At 44.9% G+C, this 19,225-nt stretch overlaps 1 protein-coding gene and 1 long non-coding RNA gene across 2 annotated transcripts in view; one reads left to right on the top strand and one right to left on the bottom strand.

Annotated features, from left to right (window-relative positions):
• Positions 1–19,225, bottom strand: part of LOC142803350 (neprilysin-1-like) — a 43,978-nt gene that overhangs the window by 13,757 nt on the left and 10,996 nt on the right. Inside the window, exons 2-3 of the mRNA XM_075888465.1 lie at positions 11,113–11,345; positions 9,259–9,405 (exon numbers count right to left, since the gene is read on the bottom strand). Of these exons, the coding sequence (XP_075744580.1) occupies positions 9,259–9,405; positions 11,113–11,345 (380 nt within the window). The remainder of the gene's footprint in view (positions 1–9,258; positions 9,406–11,112; positions 11,346–19,225) is intronic.
• On the top strand, positions 7,139–8,818 carry LOC142803919 (uncharacterized). Its single transcript, XR_012894367.1, has 3 exons — positions 7,139–7,202; positions 7,269–7,318; positions 7,375–8,818. It is a non-coding gene; the product is annotated as an uncharacterized LOC142803919 (long non-coding RNA).

Here is a 19,225-nt window from a genome sequence, read left to right as displayed (position 1 = left end):
CAGCGACGCAAGGTTTGCAAAACGCGAGTACTCTATAGTCTGACACTAGGCGCGACCAGCGTCCGTCACCGCGGCTCGAGAGTTACTGGCGCGAAATTCAACATGCTGCATGCGTTATGGAGGGATGCCAGACGTGCCGAAACGCGCATGCGTCAAAGCAAGGCAGCATGGCGCGCCCCGGCGAGTATATAGCAGGACCGGCGCCTGGCGTGGCAACGCCACCGCGACGCGACGAAATGAACGCCGGTGAGCATGCGCACCACGTCACGCCGAACTGTACTGGCGCCTTGACTGTGGCATGTACTCATGTTTTCACATGACACGCATGTCGTGATTATCATGTTTGGATGTCTCACTCACCTATGTCGTCCATTCGCGTTGCGTAATACCGAGTTTGGTACATCAGAAGCCAGTTAAACGGCCGCGAGCACATCATGAGGTTACCATGTAGTCTTGTTGTTACATGACAAGCTTCGAATGTTGATAATAATAATAATAATAATAATAATAATAATAATAATAATAATAATAATAATAATAATAATAATAATAATAATAATACTTTCTATTTCTACAAATAAAACAGTACAAGTGACCAGGCCTGTCAAAGCCAATTGGTGGCTTGAGTGGCAGAGTCTGGCAGACAGCAAAACGAACCGGACGCGTTACAATATTGTATTTCGTGGCCTAAGAGGGATGATAGGACAAAAAACAACGTGCATATAAAAATAGAAACAACAGGGCATAGAAGCAATAGTTACAAGCATTACACAATAGCTAGAGCAATTGAAAGTTAAAACGTATAAAGCAAAAAGAACAGAATTACAGCAAATGCTTCTTAAGCGAAGTGTTACACTGGATGATTGTGCAGCATCATGCTTGCGAGTGAGTGTATATGAAATAACACACGACATGCATTACAATTGGAACTGCGGCTCCTAGTTTTTGCTGCTACCTGCAAGCCACCATTTGCTGATGCGCAGTCGAACGCTTCGCATTCCCTGTACATTTCTTCTTCCTTCTTCCCCACCTCGTTTTCTTTAAGTTAACGTGCTTCGAACAAACGCACATCTTTTTGCTAGTCGATGCCTGTCCGTTCATTGCAGAACGATCTAGCCACTTGCGTTTTCAAAAGTGGTGATGAGAACTACTCTCAGGGACGTCCAGGACGACAAAAAGGACCCACGAAGCACCATGAGTCAAGCGCTACTGGAGTTGAACGAAGAAAAAGATAAGTGGTCGTCCTACCTTATCAAAGCTGATGCTTATTACGAAGCGAGTGGAATTACTGATGATTTTAACAAGACTGCTAGTAGCCGCACTTGGATCGAAAATAGTCGATATTTTGTTTGGAAGACTTGTGCCAGAGAAGCCGAGCAAGACAAAGTATGAGCAAGTTGTGAGCGAGCTGAAAAACTATTTTGATCCCACTCCGCATGAAATCGCCGGAAGCTTCAGCTTCTTTAACCGGTGTCAGCAGGAAGGCGAGTTGGTTTATACATTCATTGTATAAATATGGAAGCAAGCCCAAAACTGCAATTTTCGCACAATGGGGAACAGGTTGATTGACTTATTCGTGAGGTTTAACGCCCCCAAACCACCATTTGATTATGAAAGACGCCGTAGTGGAGCGCTTCGGAAATTTTGACCACCTGGGGTCCTTTAACGTGCACTCAAATCTGAGTACGTGGGCCTACCACATTTTCGCCTCCATCAGAAATGCGGCCGCCACAGCCGGGATTTTATCCCGCAACCTGCGGGTCAGCAGCCGAGTACCTTAGCCATTAGACCACTATGGTGGGGCATAGGGTCAAGTTGTGACGAGACCAAATATTGTGGAGTAAAGTCAAAGAATTAGCAAAAGCAGTTGTGCCGAAAAAAGAATTAACTCTATAGGAGACGGAGTTACTGACGCTGGCTGCAGAAACCACAGAACAAGATGCAAAAATATGGACACGACGTCAGCAGAGGAAGGAAATATATTTAGGTTAAAGCGACAGCAGCATTCCGTAGTTTGGAAAATTGGAAGCATGAGGGACAACAGACGAGTGATCTCTTCTCGTGCGAATTGCTTGATCTCGAGAAGCAAAATAGTGTGGTCTACAGCAATGCCAGCCGACGTTAAAGCGGAGATCGTTGCACATGGCGCGCAAGCACGATGAGTGCCGTCACGCTTATTCCAGAGCTCGTCATAGCTCTGACAAAGTTGGATGAATTCCTTCAGCGTTTGCGGACTCTGGGTGACAAGCATCTGAAATGCATCGTTAGTCAAGCGTATCAAGATGTGTTTGATCTTCTCGACTTCTGTCATGGCTGAGTTGACACACCGGCAAAATCAACCACATCTTCGATATAACTGGTGTTTTTGCATCATTCTGCTGAGTCCTAGTATGCAAGCGCAGTTCAGCCCGTAGTTTTCGAAGTGCTGGACAGCCAAACAAGTGCGCGAACGCCGTTAGGAAGGCCAACCAGGTGGGAAGGCCCCTCTCGTGATTACGGTACCACAGGTTGGCGACGTCGGTCAAATAAAATTGGACGACGGTAGGCTTGTGCGCATCGTCCCACTTGTTGTGCTCGCTCACCCGGTCGTATTCGTCGAGCCAGTCTTCCACGTCCTTGTCATCGGTTCCACTGCAGGTAGCCTCTATGGAGTGCCAGGAGATAAACGGAAACGTGCACATAACGGCCAATCAGATACAGCAGACGCAAAGCCATACCAGCCTGACTCAAGCACCGGCGACGCCAAAATGTCGGCGCAGATGCAATTGGACACTCCCGTTCGTCCAGGTGGAGCAGGAATTGGAGGTGACAGTGAAAATTCCACAGAACTCGTTCACCAGATTTTGCGCGTACCTCGCGACCACGGAGTGGTCACAGTGTTCGTGACAGCGAAATATTCACCACATGGGCCTATGCAATGCTGAAGACGAATTTAGTGTATGACACTGAGAAAACGTTTCCAGGAGTTTTAACTAGCCTCTCACGCTTGCCAGTGGACCGGCCGTATCTTTACATTCCTCAGACACCTACCTTGACTTACCGTCGCACACAAGAGCCGTGCGTTGCACTGTTAAGGTTACCCCCCATGGTCTACGCACCCCTTGGAAGACTGGCTCTTCGGTTGTCCAACCTGTCAACTCTGACATGCTAGTTTATGGTCTTAGCTCCGTCGGATTAAACCACTCCTTGGATACAGGCATGCGCCGCGTTAAGAAAGGCGAGAAAAACAACCCGATGAAACCGCAGTCTTAGACTCCGTTTCAGGAGAAGGACCACGCCGATCTGGCTAAGAGCTGCTGGGGTCCTAAAATCACACTGGGAAACGAGGAGCAAAATGGCGACTACGAAAAGAGCATACCTGCGTGCATGGGTGTGCCGCGACAGAACTTTGCCTATGACTTTATTCACATTGACAAGGCTAGTCCCCGCTTGACCAAGTTTGTCAACCAGTTTCCCTTCAAAGGCCACGTGGGCACACCCATCGTCAACAATGAGTATCAGTTTGGAGGTGACGCGTGGCTGAAGATGGGCCCCACTTACAACGCGGGGAATGAGGTGCTAACTCGAACACACCTAGGCCTGCCCACTGACGTTGTATCCTACACTACTAGCAACCTGTCAAACTACGAGTCGTACGAGCAAAAGCCAGATTTGAACGTCACCATGCGTCTTCGGCCTGACAATATGCACACGTTCCACGTGAAATATTTAGACTCTATGGAAAATACTTACTTTACCCGTGGTTTAAAACCGATGATACACTCCAATATTCAGCCGAGTTTGAGTTTCGGTGTGTCGGCGGCAAACAAGTCGAACAAGGACGATCCCGGCAGTACCACGACTTTCTAAGATATTGCCGCTTTTTTTTCAAATTGACACAGAATTGATGGTTCATTCTGATGTGGACACCATAGTAGCCGACAGCCTGACTCTGCCGTCAAGCGCGAGGCCATACTCGCGTCACACCAACGAAAACATCAAAGCAAGTTACAACAGCCTCACACGTCACGGGCGTCTAGTAAACCTTGCTCGCATGGAGACCGAGGTCACCGACCACAAGGCAGAGCTCCAAAAACTGGCGGCAGCGCAGGAGCATTCCTTGGTCTCAAGAAGCTCGGTGCCTTTTCTTCCACAATAAAAGCAAGATGAAAGAAAGCTTTCTGTTTGACTTTTTATTACTGGAGCGTCGCTGTCGTTGGTCGTTGTCGTCGAAGACTAAGAAAAGATATGTTTAAATATATATATATATATATATATATATATATATATATATATATATATATATATATATATATACATACATACATACATATATATACTATAGTGATGGGCGACTTTAATGCAAAGGTAGGGAAGAAGCAGGCTGGAGACCAGGCAGTAGGAGATTATGGCATCGGTACTAGAAACGCCAGAGGAGAGCTACTAGTAGAATTCGCAGCACGCAATAATTTACAGATTTTGAATACCTTCTACCGAAAACGAGAAAACCGCAAGTGGACATGGAGGAGCCCTAATGGCGAAAATAAGAACGAAATAGACTTTATAATGAGTGCACACCCTGGAATCGTGCAGGATGTGGAAGTGATTGGCAAGGTATTATGCAGTGACCATAGAATGGTAAGGTCTCGAATTCACCTAGACTTGAAGAAGGAACGACAGAAACTGATACGCAAGAAGCCAATCAATCAGCTAGCACTGAGAGGGAAAGTACAGGAATTCAGAGTGTCACTGCAGAACAGGTACACGGCTCTTAGTGAGGAAACCAACCTTAGCGTCGATACAATGAATGATAATCTGACGAGTATCACTGCGGAGTGTGCAGTGGAAGTTGGAGGCAGGGTAGTTAGACAGGACACTGGCAAGCTTTCCCAGGAAACGAAGAACCTAATTAAGAAGCGTCAAATCATGAAAGTGTCAAGTACAACAGACAAAATAGAACTGGCAGAGCTTTCGAAGTTGATTAATAGGCGTAAGGTATGCGATGTAAGAAGGTATAACATGGAGAGAATCGAACACGCTCTGAAAAACGGGGGAAGTGTCAAAGCATTAAAGAGGAAACTTGGGATAGGCAAAAGTCGAATGTATGCACTAAGGGACAAAGAAGGCAAAATAACTACCAATATGGATAGGATAGTTAAAATAGCGGAGGAGTTTTACAGAGATCTGTACAGTAGCCGAGACAACCACGACCTTAATACTATAAGAACTAGCAGTAACCCAGATTACACCCCACCAGTAATGATATAAGAAGTCAGAAAAGCTTTGGAGAGCATGCAAAGGGGCAAAGCTGCTGGTGAGGATCAGGTAACATCAGATCTGCTGAAAGATCGAGGACAGATTGTGTTAGAAAAACTAGCCACCCTGTTTACGAGGTGTCTCCTGACGGGAAGAGTACCAGAGTCTTGGAAGAACGCTAACATCATCCTAATACATAAGAAAGGAGATGACAAGGACTTGAAGAATTACAGGCCGATCAGCTTGCTCTCTGTAGTATACAAGCTATTTACAAAGGTAGTTGCTAACAGAGTAAAGAAAACATTAGAATTCAATCAACCAAAGGAACAAGCAGGATTTCGAACAGCCTACTCAACAATTGACCACATTCATACTATCAATCAGGTAATAGAGAAATGCTCAGAGTATAACCAACCACTATACATAGCCTTCATAGCTTACGAGAAGGCGTTTGATTCAGTAGAAATAAGAGCCGTCATGCAAACACTGCGGAATCAGGGCGTAGATGAAGTATATATAAACATTCTGGAAGAAATCTACAGGGGATCAACTGCTACCATAGTGCTTCATAAAGAAAGCAACAGAATACCAATCAAGAAGGGTGGAAGGCAGGGGGACACAATTTCCCCAATGCTATTTACCGCGTGCTTACAGGAGGTTTTCAGAAGCCTAGAATGGGAACAGTTAGGGATAAGAGTCAATGGAGAATACCTTAGTAACCTGCGCTTCGCCGATGACATTGCATTGCTGAGTAACTCGGGGGACGAATTGCAACTCATGATTACGGAGTTAGACAAGGAGAGCAGAAAGGTGGGTCTTAAAATTAATCTGCAGAAAACGAAAGTAATGTACAACAACCTCGGCAAGGAGCAGCGCTTCAAGATAGGTAATAGTGCAATTGAAGTTGTAAAAGACAATGCCTACTTAGGGCAGGTAATAACCGCAGAGCCGAACCACAAGATTGAAGTAACTAAAGAATAAGAATGGGGTGGAGCACATTCGGCAAGCACTCTCAAATGATGACGGGTAGATTGCCACTATCCCTCGAGAGGAAGGTATATAACAGCTGTATCTTGCCGGTACTTAGCTACGGAGCAGAAACCTGGAGACTTACAAAGAGGGTTCAGATTAAACTGAGGACGACGCAGCGAGCAATGGAAAGAAAAATGGTAGGTGTAACCTTAAGAGACAAGAAGAGAGCAGAGTAGATTAGGGAACAAACGGGGGTTAAGGATATCATAGCTGAAATCAAGAAGAAGAAATGGACATGGGCAGGGCATGTAGCGCGTAGACAGGATAACCGCTGGTCATTAAGGGTAACTGACTTTATTCCCAGAGAAGGGAAGCGGGTTAGGGGGAGACAGAAGGTTAGGTGGGCAGAGGAGATTAAGGAGTTTGCGGGTATAAATTGGCAGCAGCAAGCACAGGACCAGGTTAACTAGCGGAACATGGGAGAGGCCTGTGTCCTGCAGTGGACGTAGTAAGGCTGATGATGATGATGATGATGATGATATATACACACACACGCACACACACACACACACACACACACACACACATATATATATATATATATATATATATATATATATATATATATATATATATATATATATATATATATATATATATATATATATATATATATATATATATATACTTTCTCTGAGTGGAGCTACAACGACGACGACATACAAGAAAAAATATGTACTGAGCACCTGCTTTGCATAGGGCTGCAAGGACTCGCGGAATATTAATTAAACCAACGCCTTGCTGCTTTGCATAATCGTCTCGCAAGGGCATTGCATATTAACTAGTAGTTGCGCAAGACTTTCCTGCAAGCGCGGTGGTTTCCAAGGCCACCACGAGAGGTATATAAAGGGGATCTAGTAGCTCAAAAATCGCAGTCGCCAACCGGCTGTCCACTCGGGAGGACCTCAAGTGGACACTAAAGACGTACGCCTTCGGTAAGACCCCTTTTTTTACTTAATTACACTATACTCTGAATTGTTGCTTTTTTGCTCTTTGAATAGAGACCATGGCCGAACCACGTAAACATCAGCATGATGAACAAGAAGACTAGGTATTGCTACATAACCAATTGGAAGTGCTTTTTGGTGACGCCGTCTATATTCGCAGGGACAAACTACAGAGTTTATTGGTTCGAGCCACGAGAACTGTGCCTATGACAATAATGAAACCCTGGCGACACTTGCGGAACCTGATCGAGGCGTGGAAGAAGTACCAAATTCAAACGTGCCCGAACCAGGGTCTAGAGGAGATGGAAAAAGTTTGCAATCCCCTCCACGCTGGGCATTGCAGTTACACTCAGTTCTAAAACGAAGAAAGCTTGTGCACGATGTGTTTCCCGCTCGAGACGACGGAGGAGCTCAGACAATTTGTAATGACATTGTCAGAGGATTCGAACAAGGACCCACCCAGTACGGAATCGCAGCCGTCGCACTCCACACAGGAGGAACCACTCTACCACACGTCCACGTCCTACACGACTGCAGCTGGAGCAACGGCACATGCCGATGCGTTATTTTCGCTGGCTTCGTCAGACGACCAAATCGCTCGTCAATTTGGTCTACAAACGCCAGCACATGGGACCTCTACAATCTCGTCCAGTATCTCAATAGTCAGCCCCGACTATTGGAATACCTTAAAGTGGGAGGAAGCGATTGGAGTCGCGACATTAGAAATCAAATTTTGGGACAATTCCAAGGTCTTGGACACGAGCCTGGCCGAGTTTTGGGAAATACTGCACCCGAAACTTCCGCATTCAGTTGCATGTGAGTACGCCCATGGAGGTCAGACGAGCGGTGGAGACGCTGACAAAGTATGCGCTAGAAAGGGTACAAAGTGCCGAAAACGTGCAAATGGAGGGTCGGAAGAATCCATCTACGACTGGCTACGTAAAAACCCCGCATCGCCGTGGAGCAACATTGTGCGCACCCCCAAGTGGCTGGCGGACCCGGTCTTTCGGTTTATTCGCCTGAACGACAAGCGCCTTCAACGAGCCATCCAAGTGTTTAATGATGAGATGTGTTCGTAGTCCACCCTCGACTTCATTGAAATGTTCAAGAACACGCAGCCACTCTTTGACGCCCCACAGGGCGACCTCGCTGCCTATTACTTGGATGTACCCGCGTCGTTTGATGCCATGATGGCACTTTTAAACTTTCAGTTTCACGCCGTCCACGAGGAAGTATCGGCCTTTGTAAACAACTTGTACAGCCTGGTTGAGAAGGCGGTCCCCCCCAAAATTGCATGGAATTCGTGTCCCCGCCGAGTGCAGGCAGAAACTCCAGTACACCCCTCAGAGTGCAGGCATCTCCCCTCCGAGTGCAGGCATCTACAGGACACCCGTCATTGTGCTCTCAAACAACTAGGTGTTTCCAGATGATGACGCCTGCAACCACCGCATGTGGCGCTACAACTGGCGGGCGTGTCCTCCAGTGAAAAAATGCGAGAAGAAAATTCACCCGAAGGCCCTGGTGCTCCTGTTTGATACGTTTGTCATGGAAGAAACATACGTCGGCAGGCATCAGCTTGATCAATAAACAGTTTTTGAACCTAACATCCTGATTACTTGGTCAATGCTTTGCACTTTCCGACTACATCGCCAATGACAAGCGCGACAGCGGTCGGTCGGTCGGTCGGTCGGTCGGTGTAGTCGGAATCACCGCACACACATGCTGCAGTGATTGACGCATGCCGAAAGAGTTGGAAAATTTAGTGTGAACCGTTTAGTATCACACACGCTGCACTAATACGAGAAGCGATGTTCAATGAATTCGCGCTGCAATCTTGCCGGGGCTTCCCGGGAGAGCTCTTTATGATCGTAACCAACTCTCCATCAGTAATTTTCACCTTTTCAATATTGCGTACCCTGAGAGAAAATACCTTCGCACGTAGCGCTAATGGCCCGATCTCCGTGCCATTGTCAGGGGGCGTAAATTGAGCTTCAGTTTCTGTAGCCACCGATGCTAAAAATATTTTGAAGGTGCGTATACTTACGGCATCTCGATGGGAGGCCCGTAGACAGAGTGTCCTCTTCGTATATTCACGAATGTACGACCGTGATGGCCATGCACGGGCTCTTTTCCTGTCGTCTATCTTTAAGCCATTGACGTCAAATGCATGCATGAATTCATGGCCCGCCGTCTGCAAGCGTAGAAGTTTTGTCGATGGTCAAAGTGAGTGTACCAGAATTTCAAACGCAACGTTACCATGCATAGAATAAACCAAGCACATTGGTTAAACAGCCTCTGATTTTCAAGGATGCTACCAAGTCTTGTCTATTATTTTATGTGCTACATCAATCTGAGGAGGGTGTGAATGCGCATGTTGGCATTCCGAAAACCCACATCTTTAGTCGACATTATCTGTGCTCCTTTGCGACAAGGCACATGAAATGTAATGCCTGTTTCCAAATGTAGGCATTATATACTTCCAGCATTATTTACTGGCCTTGCAAGATGCTAACATGTAAAAATTCTTAATCTGTTCATCGGTCCAAATGGTCTGCTGGTATTTGCTTTAGAATACTGTAATGTGTGCATGCTTTCATATTAATAATGAAGTAATTTATTGATCTGCGTGCAGTAAATGTGCTGTAACTGACATCGGGCCTATATCTACAATATGACGTTCGATGTCAACTTAACGCATGCACTTGATTGCACTTCACTAGACAACGGCCATCGGAAACTCATACGTCAGGACTCTATAGACTAACGCTAGGCATTGGTCATCAGAAACTCACATGTCGGGCCTCTATAGACTTACGCTAGACAAAGGTCATCAGAAACTCTAACGTCACGATTCTATAGACTAGCGATGGCCAATTACTACAAGACTCGCATTAGGTACGCATTAAAAAGCGCATTAGACCGACATTAGACAATTTAATGATTGTGATGTCGAACGAAATTAGTCTGCTTATAAAAGTACATTATTGTTTTCATCAGGGTGTTAGCTAAAGTCTCAACGATTCGCTCAGTTTTCCATCTTACTCAAATACAGTCATTTCCGCTCTTTGTGTTTAGACGACATCAATTACTAGTTCAGCACTTTTCAAGTCTTCTCCTTCTTGTGTATCAACATTTTGCGCTCTGTTTTGAACCATAATGTTGAACCAAATTGCCCAGTTATTTACGCTGTTACTTCAATGAGAAACAGTTGATACCTTATAATGCTAAAATTGAGGTATCGTCAGTTATTACTAATATTACGTGGGGTTTACGGTCCCAAACCTGGAAATGATTATAAGAAGCGCCGTAGGGGAGGGCTCTAAAATTTTAACCATCTGCTGTTCTTTAACGTCTATTCACATCGCACAGTACACGTGCTTCTGCCCTTTCGCCTCCATCGATATACAGCCCGAAATGAACTCCGGACCTTCAGGTGAGCAGCCGAGCACCCTAGCCGCTTCTAGGTCATGATTCGAGTTATTGGAAAACGGCGCATGCAAGTGCGCGTATGACCAGCGAAGCTTTTATGGTGGCATATCTGCACTCTAGCCTCCCCCGTGCTTTCGCCTACGACGCTGCTACCGCAATCGGTCGGTCATAACAAGGTTCGCTTGAAAAACTGCTCTATAAAACCCTAATAAATATTGAATTGTGACTCATAGCACCTGAACAGTATCTAAGAATCAGATTATTCATACATCTTTCAGTTTATGCAGCTGTATTAAGGAGATACCGCAACGATTGCACAAAATATAGCTGGCAAAGGGACAGCGTGGAACACTCTTTAGTCGAAAGAACTTCATATTCCGAGTATCCTAGGTTATTTAACAGTTCTGTTTTCGTTATCATTTAGGTAACGCTTCTGAAGAACCTTGTGATATATTACCAGAACACTTACCGATCCGAAGGTGCCATAATTGAGGGCTTCCGGAGCATCATGATAATAAAAAGGGCGTTGAATAGTAGCGGTTGGTATCACCATTGCATTCATGTCAGGAAAGTAAAAGGCGGTCGAGTTCCTTTCATCATAGATGTGCGTTGTCTGGTCAGCCCATTTTTGATGAGTAGAAATTGATAAGGCTTTGATCCATGATGTAAAAAGACGGTAGTGAGATACATCAGGAAGTGGTCCTGTCGAATAAAACAGAAATACAAATTGATACCAGGCAAACTCACAGAAATAGTAAATACAAAATTTACACTCTGTAGACCATCATTGCCTCGAATATAGTTTCGTACTGCTCAAAAAAAATCGTGAGACATTCATTGAGTAGCCACTGCCTCAAAAGATTACTAATAAGGTTAGGATACACCAGACACTCAAACAGAGCTCACAATTCAAGTTGTGGTAATTCTGGCACGAAGCGTATGACACGGGTACTTGAGCGAAAAAATTGGCAGATCCAACGTACAGTGGTAATCGATGATATGCGAAGCACGAATGAGGAAGGCTGATATGTCACTTTAGCATAGAATCAGCACATCGTTACGAGGGAGACGTAAATTATGCCGTACATGACCTTCATATAATATTTATCATGTTTGAACATGTCATTTGCATCCGTATATCCACGCCACGTGATACCAAATTCGGTATATGTAGAGCTAGTAACACAGCCGCGAGACCGCTATGAGAATAGCATGTAATCATGTTCTACATAACGCCAATGTTATCACTATCATGTTTCGACGTGTCATTTACCTTTGTCGTCTATTCACGTTCCATGAAACCATATTTGGTATATGTTAAGTGAGCGAAACGGCCTGGCAGCAAGCGAGCTACTAGCGTAGAGTGTCAAGTTTTACATATCACGGATATCATGCTTTTCACGTTTGGACTTGTCATTCACTTTCGTCGTTGAATAACGTCACGTGATACCAAATTTTGTATATATAAAGCCAGCAAAACTGCCAAGAGCGCGCTATGAGCGTAAATTGTAGTCATGTTCTACATGACACGAAGGTCATGACTATCATGCTTGAAAGCGCATTTTACCTTCGTCGTTTATTCACGTCACGTACTACATAAATTTGGTATATGTGAAGCCTACGAAACGGCCGTGAACTCATCGTGAGCGCGGCATGTAGTCATGTTCTTGCATGGCACGCATGTCATGACTATTATGTTTGCACTAGTCATATACCTTCGTAATCCATTCACGCCACGTAACGCCAAATTTAGTGCATGTGAAGCTAGCGAAATGAACACGAGCACATTCAGGACATACCGTGTAGTGATCTTTTCCATCACATGCCTGTCATGATCATCATGTTTTGACGTGTCATTTACCTTCGTTGTCTGTTGGCATCAGGTAATATCAAATTTGGTATTTGTGAAGCTAGCGAGTGTATCATGAGCGTGGCACGTATTCTTGCTCCTGGATGACAAGAATCTCGTGATTATCATTTTTGCACCAGTTGCATACTTTCGTCATTCACTAACACCGCGTAATACGAAATTCGTTGGACGTGCTAGTGAAACGACCTCAAGCGCACCATGAGCGTGACGTGTAGTCATGACTCATTAGTTGCATACATGCTTGTCATTATTTCCACGTTACGGTTTCTTGATTGTGTTCGCCATGCAGTTACGACACACCATACCAGTTTTACAATATGTCAGGTGAACGAAACCACCACAAGGGCAGCAATACTATGAAATGTAAATCATTACACTCATGCAATACTTGAATTGTCATGATTTTTATATGATGACCAGTCACTTCTCCTCGTATTACAGTCATGTGATACCTTACAAGGTTTGGTATGGCTACCGTTATCAAAATGGTCAGGCGTAGGGGCTAGATAGATAGATAGATAAATAGATAGATAGATAGATAGATAAGATAGATAGATAGATAGATAGATAGATAGATAGATGCACTCAAAGTCACCAAAGTTCTCTAAGAAATGCTTCGAATTTTAAAAAAGCCGAAATTCATTACGGAGAAAAAAGAATTCAGGAGTACTTTATTCATAGGATGCCGCGCTTTGAGTGTCGATCTATGATCGACACTCAAAGCGCGGCATCCTATGAATAAAGTACTCCTGAATCCTATGAATCCTATGACTCCTATGCATCCTATGAATCCTATGACCTGTGTTTTCTTTTGATGAAATGCGTTGTTTGGACGGTCACCGGTTATATTCGCATTGTTCATAGACTGTCGCGCCACAATTCAGGAGCGTCCTCTGAAAGGGGATCAGTAGGCAGACGTTCCCAATGCTCCCTTGTTCGGCGGTGCTAGCCGGAGTGTTATCGTGTTCGAAAGAAATGAACCTGAACCACTTTGCACGTTTGTGCATTACTGAACATACAGATCGCCCGTGACATGATAAATCTGATTCGTTCCTGCAAAACGCGAAGTTTTTGTGAAAATACGTGGCAACTCGCACTTAAGATTGCAGCCCATAGAGTACACATATCAGCTTCGCGAGTTTCTATGCCACCTCTTTGGATAGGTAAATGTTATCGTCTGACCATTCCAGTTCATACTGGCCTTGTTTTACATGCGTATAGCATTCGTGAGTGCTTTTGTAGTGCATGTCTACCTTAATATTCATTGTACGGGGAAAGTAGCACAGGCCCGCGATTTGCGTTTCTAAGCCTTGGCCTAGGTTGTGCTGCTTAATTTCTACGTTCGTTGATAGATCGCAGCACACTGAAAGCGATTTCTTTTTTGTCGGGCACGGAGGAAGGAAGGTTGCCGGGTATCGAAGCGAAATGATCTCCGCATCCTCAGATTAATGTGGCGAATGACGCCGTGTGGGTGTGTTCCGTGGTAAATGACGCGTTGTTGATGCCGTCGAAGTCGTTTGGCGGAGAGAATTCCCCAGATTACTTTCAGCAGTGATGCCCAAAGAAACAGTCTTGGCGTCAAAGATTTGTTAATGGACGTAGATGGTTGTCAACGCGCTGAGAGTGACGACGACGATGAGTGATCGTCGTCACTCATTTTGGACGTTGTGAAAAGCATACGAATGTAGTCTTTCTATATTCGTGTCTTGGTCGTGCTGATGAAACCTGCAACATCTGAGTGCAGGGAATAGCACAATGTTAGGAACTAACTGATCATGGCCGTGACACAAGCAATACTTATTGAAAAGGTAAATGCTGGTGTTTCGTTGAAGAAGCAGCTGCGTGATACTTACAGCGCAACTATTCACGACGGTGAACTAAATTTCCAAACCATCGCTACATAAACATTCGGTCCTGTGCAGCCGCGACGGCGTGCTACTCGCTAGTGGCCTACCACTGCGGCAAATTCACCAGACAGCCTCGGCAATGGTCTGTGCTGTTCAGTTTATACGCGAATTTCATAGTTCATGCAGTTTGCTGTATCATGCACAGGATTAGGCAAGGCATCGTTGATACACAATTGATTAGCTGACATCACCACCTTTTGCAATCCAGCAAGAAATGAGGTAGCAAACGTTCAGCAGCTCCTATCGCTTGCGAAAGTACTTTGGTTCGATATACAATCATTGGTAGATCAAAAGGTCGTCCGGTGAAAGCAGCGCGGAGAGTACGTCTGTGCATCCTATATTTTCTTATGCGAGTTCACGGGTTGATCATCCTTCCGCAGCCATCTTCAATGTGGCGGCACGCCACCTATAGGCTGAAGGCATTGCGAGTATTGCAACGCAAATCACTCAGTGCCACACCTATAACTGTAGTGGGAGAAGGAGAAGAAAAGCAAAAACAGAGAGAGGAATGCGCTGGTGGCGAAGCATAAACTACTTCTCCGGATCTAGAAAATGGCCGGCCACACTTAAGGTATGGTTGTCATCTTTATAAAAGGACACAGTTGGACGAGTAACTAGAAGCCTCAATGAGTGTGGTTGTCGCAGGGCTGTGCTAAGGTAAAATTTAAAAGGCAGGAGAGAACACACTATTCAATGTTCTCATAAGAACTTCAGAATACTATTAGAGGCGACGTGGTGTTGTTGTCCACTTCCGACACATTTCATAAAACCGAAACCGAGACTGAACACCAGCACAATACAGTAGAAAACATTTGTGCAAGCAACCCACTTTATGCCTACATTAATCATGTATATGACAGTCCAATGCATGATCGCCTGCGCCGTACATCTGTTTGTCCATTCGTGCAACTCATGATCACATGCGCCACATGTCTGCTCGTCCGTGAGTTCATGCGCCGTCAGTCGCTGTCCATTCGTTGATGCATCCCTCTGCGGATCTATCCATCCGTCCGTCTGTCCTTCTGTCGGTGCGTCCTTTCATCTGTTCAACCATACGTCCGTCTACCTGTTTGTGCTTCATACTACATACGGTCACTTCAACTTATACATTGTGAACCCTAAAGCCTTGCTTTATCCACTAGTCATTACCTACTTCATAATGATGCGTGGATGTTTATTTTACCTTATTCAATCCAATGGTAAGGCTATCATAGCGGGAGAACTTGAGGTGAATACGGGCGCACTGGTCGATGTAAATAAATGCGTGGTAGCGAAGCTTTGATAGGTGTTCATGCAATGATGTGCCCAAACCCAGATAATGCGGCCCGGGCGCTCTCGACTGAAAAATTACATGCAGTTAGCACGCATGACTACAGGCAGTGAGCCTAGAAGCAAGCGTTTACAGTACCGCACTTCTGAATACGCTATTCAAATCTGGTAGGAGAGCGACTGCATGAAGAAAATGACGGCACACTAGTGAATGTTCTCGGCAAAATTACGTGTATTCTATGATCGATGACAGGTTTATGCAACAAAGTGTGATGCGTAGACACTTTACTGTTGTGCTGAGAAATGCTTCTAGGAAGTGTTTTTTTGTTAATAAATGAGGTATATTGACGGTGGCGTAGGTCTCATAATTTCTGAATCGGCACTTGCATAGACTTGTTGTTAGACAATATCGTCACAAGTCCCCGTTTTCTGACGATGATGCCAACATAATAAAGTGTGTGATACCCCCGTATCAGAATGGTTATCGCACGAAGGTGAAACATGTTTTTTCGGAGGTAGTTGAGCGTTTATGCCTTATTTCAAAACTAGCATGGCGAGACTGGATGTCATACACAACTGACAGGCCCTAACGTGGAAATCACGACATTCAAGTCATGTAAGTCATGACGACACCTTACGCTCATTGGGCGCTCGCGGTCGTTTCGCTAGGTTCACATATACCAAATCTGGCGTTACGTGAGGTGAATTGATGGCGAAGATATATGACTGGTGCAAACTATATAATCATCACATGCGTACCATGTAAGAACATGACTATGTACCAAGGTCATGATGTGAACTCGGTTGTTTCGCTAGCTTCAGGTATACCAAATTTGGTATAACGTGATGTGAATAGATGGCAAATGTAAACGATACAATGAACATGATCATCATGATATGCGTGTAATATAAAACATCTCTACCTGCTACGCTCATAGCGCCGTCTAGGCCGTTTCGCTAGCTTCACATAAAGCAACTTTGGTGTTACGTGATGCGAAGGAAGTGGAGGGAAGGCTACCATGTTGCAATTTCTTTTTATTGAGCGACACATCATGAAATGAGGCGAAATATATGTACAAATGTTACGCGCACATACATATGTTATAGAGTTGCAGGTGTTTATATAACCAGTTGTTTGCACTTGCGCAACTATGGTAACTGGAACATGCGTATTAGCAACACCAGAAGCTGATATGAAGTGCTGCTGCTCGTGCGGATGCTGGCCTTGTACATCTCTGCATAAATCAACCACAGTGCATTGCAACTAACCACAATTGACGTTAACCCGAACGTGATGGCTGTATCAAAGGAGTATATATGTAATATTTATAAAATTGGAAGGCCAATTGACGTTTAGGAAGATTAGCATCTATTTGAAAATTAGTTCCGAGACCTGGCTGAGGTAGCACGTTTCATTGCCACGAAGTATGCTTGCATTTGATTCTGGCTAGAACCATAGAATTTATTCTTTGCAATCGTCATGTCGACACTTCCGATGTTGGGTATTTCTTAACACTCAAACGTTAAAATCACCCATGCGTGTTCTCGTCATTCCTGGGTAGATACTAAGTGTCAATCTCCTGTGGCACATACCCGCATACCGGCGGCCCATACCCACTCGTGGTTTTGTGCTACTGGCTGGCGGGAAGTGTTTTATGACGGCTGCGACGGGAAGTTGACATTATTCATGGCTTGACCAGTGCGTCGTGTTTGTCAAATCATCTTACCATCACATGCTAATTTCAATTCCCGACAAGTCAAGGAGATAACCACGAGGAACGCCCAAACGTAAGCGGCCAAACAGTGAATACGCTCAATGTCGCTGAAGTTTGCTAAGAATTTTCTCACATTTGAAAATTATTCGAAGAACATTGTGACAGCCGACCTCCCTGTGACGGTTGATTTGCAAAAAGTGACGGCCTTGGTTGACACTTGCCATGACTTTTCTATTATGATTGAACTACTGGCAAACAAACTGAAGAAAGTCAGGATGAAATGAACGGACCCTTATATTGGGATACTGGAGACCGGCTGATGAGCCCTATAGGCAAATGCACTGAAAAACTTGCCATCGCTAACATGGCTTTTGTTGCCGCACTCAGGATTCTACCAAAGTGCAGCGAATCTCTAATAGTTGGAATAGACTTCTAAAGAAAGTACGGTGCCGTTGTCAACTTATGAGAAAGCGTAATAACATTTTCAGGTGGTAGAGACACCAATCTCGACGGACAACAAGGAAGCAAGGTCTTACGTGTGGTTGACGAGGACGTCTCTATACCGCAGCGATAATTGAGTCATGTTTAAGGCAGCTGCGGTGCGCATTATTAGAAAGAAACACTAGCCGAGCGTTCAATCGTGTTTCTTTTCCGTCAAGGCGTCGCCTTCGCTCGTAGTATCGTCACCTTAGTCGGTGCGCATGCAAAAATGCTACTGACAAACTTCACGAAAGAATGCCGACACATTCGTAAAGGTGCTGCTGTGGCACGCCTGTGGGATCTCGACAACCGTTATGACTGTCTTGCTATGCAAGGAGACGCAACAATATCTACACCACCGCATGGACCTACTGTTGACATCGGACAATGTTTAACACCGACTGAGATATGTCATCTTATGAAGCTGCTTGACATGCTTAGGGACTGCTTCTCTTCCACTTCAAGAGTTCGTCAGGAGACGCTGTCCAAACTTTACATGATCACGGGAAAAACAGCTAGACCCATCTAAAGAACCCATACCGCGTTTCTCAGTAAGCACGTGGGGTAATACAGAAGCAGGTTAAGAAGATGCTGGAGAATGATAGAACGCACCAATCAAAGAGCCCTTGGGTGTCACCTGTGGTGCTTGCCAACAAAAAAAGTAGCTTGCGTTTCTGCATCGATTATTGTATGCTCAACCATGTTACTAAAAAAGTTGTTAATGCATTGCGAGGAATCGATGACTTTCTAGACATGCTACAGCATCCTCCTAACTATTCAGCTACAGATCTTAAAAGTAAATACTGGCAAATAGATGTTTATGAACGTGACAGTGAGAAGACCACTTTCATGACGCCTGATGGGCTTCGAGAATTCGAAGTCCTCGATTTCGGTTTATACTCCGCCCGAGGCACGTATAAAAACCTGTGGATACTGTTCTGCACGGTTTCAACTGGTAAACGTGTCTTGTATGCATCGACGACGTGACTGGTTTTTTTCTGCCACGTTTGAAGAACACCTAAAACGGCGGCGATCGGTTCTTCAAGCCATATGGTCGGCAGGACTCACATCAAAACCTGAAAATGCCACTTTAGATTTCTGGAGCTGCAGTTCTTGGGACATGTAGTCAGTTTCAAAGGTGTAAGACCTGACCCGGAAAAAACTGCTGCGGTGGCAAAGTTTAAAAGCACACACATAGGAAGAGAGTCAGACGTTTTCTGCGTATCTGTTCCTACTATCAGCGATTAATAGCAGACTGCGCACGTCAACTGGAAGATGTTCTGTTTATATTGCCGAGGAGCAGGAGGCGTCATTTAGCGAGTTACGGCAGCGTCTAAGGAC

Source organism: Rhipicephalus microplus, chromosome 3 (genome assembly GCF_043290135.1).
Source record: "Rhipicephalus microplus isolate Deutch F79 chromosome 3, USDA_Rmic, whole genome shotgun sequence".
In the NCBI taxonomy this organism is placed as follows: Eukaryota; Metazoa; Arthropoda; class Arachnida; order Ixodida; family Ixodidae; genus Rhipicephalus; species Rhipicephalus microplus.
Note: the sequence above shows the minus strand (reverse complement) of the source record. Positions and strands in the feature narration are given on the sequence as shown.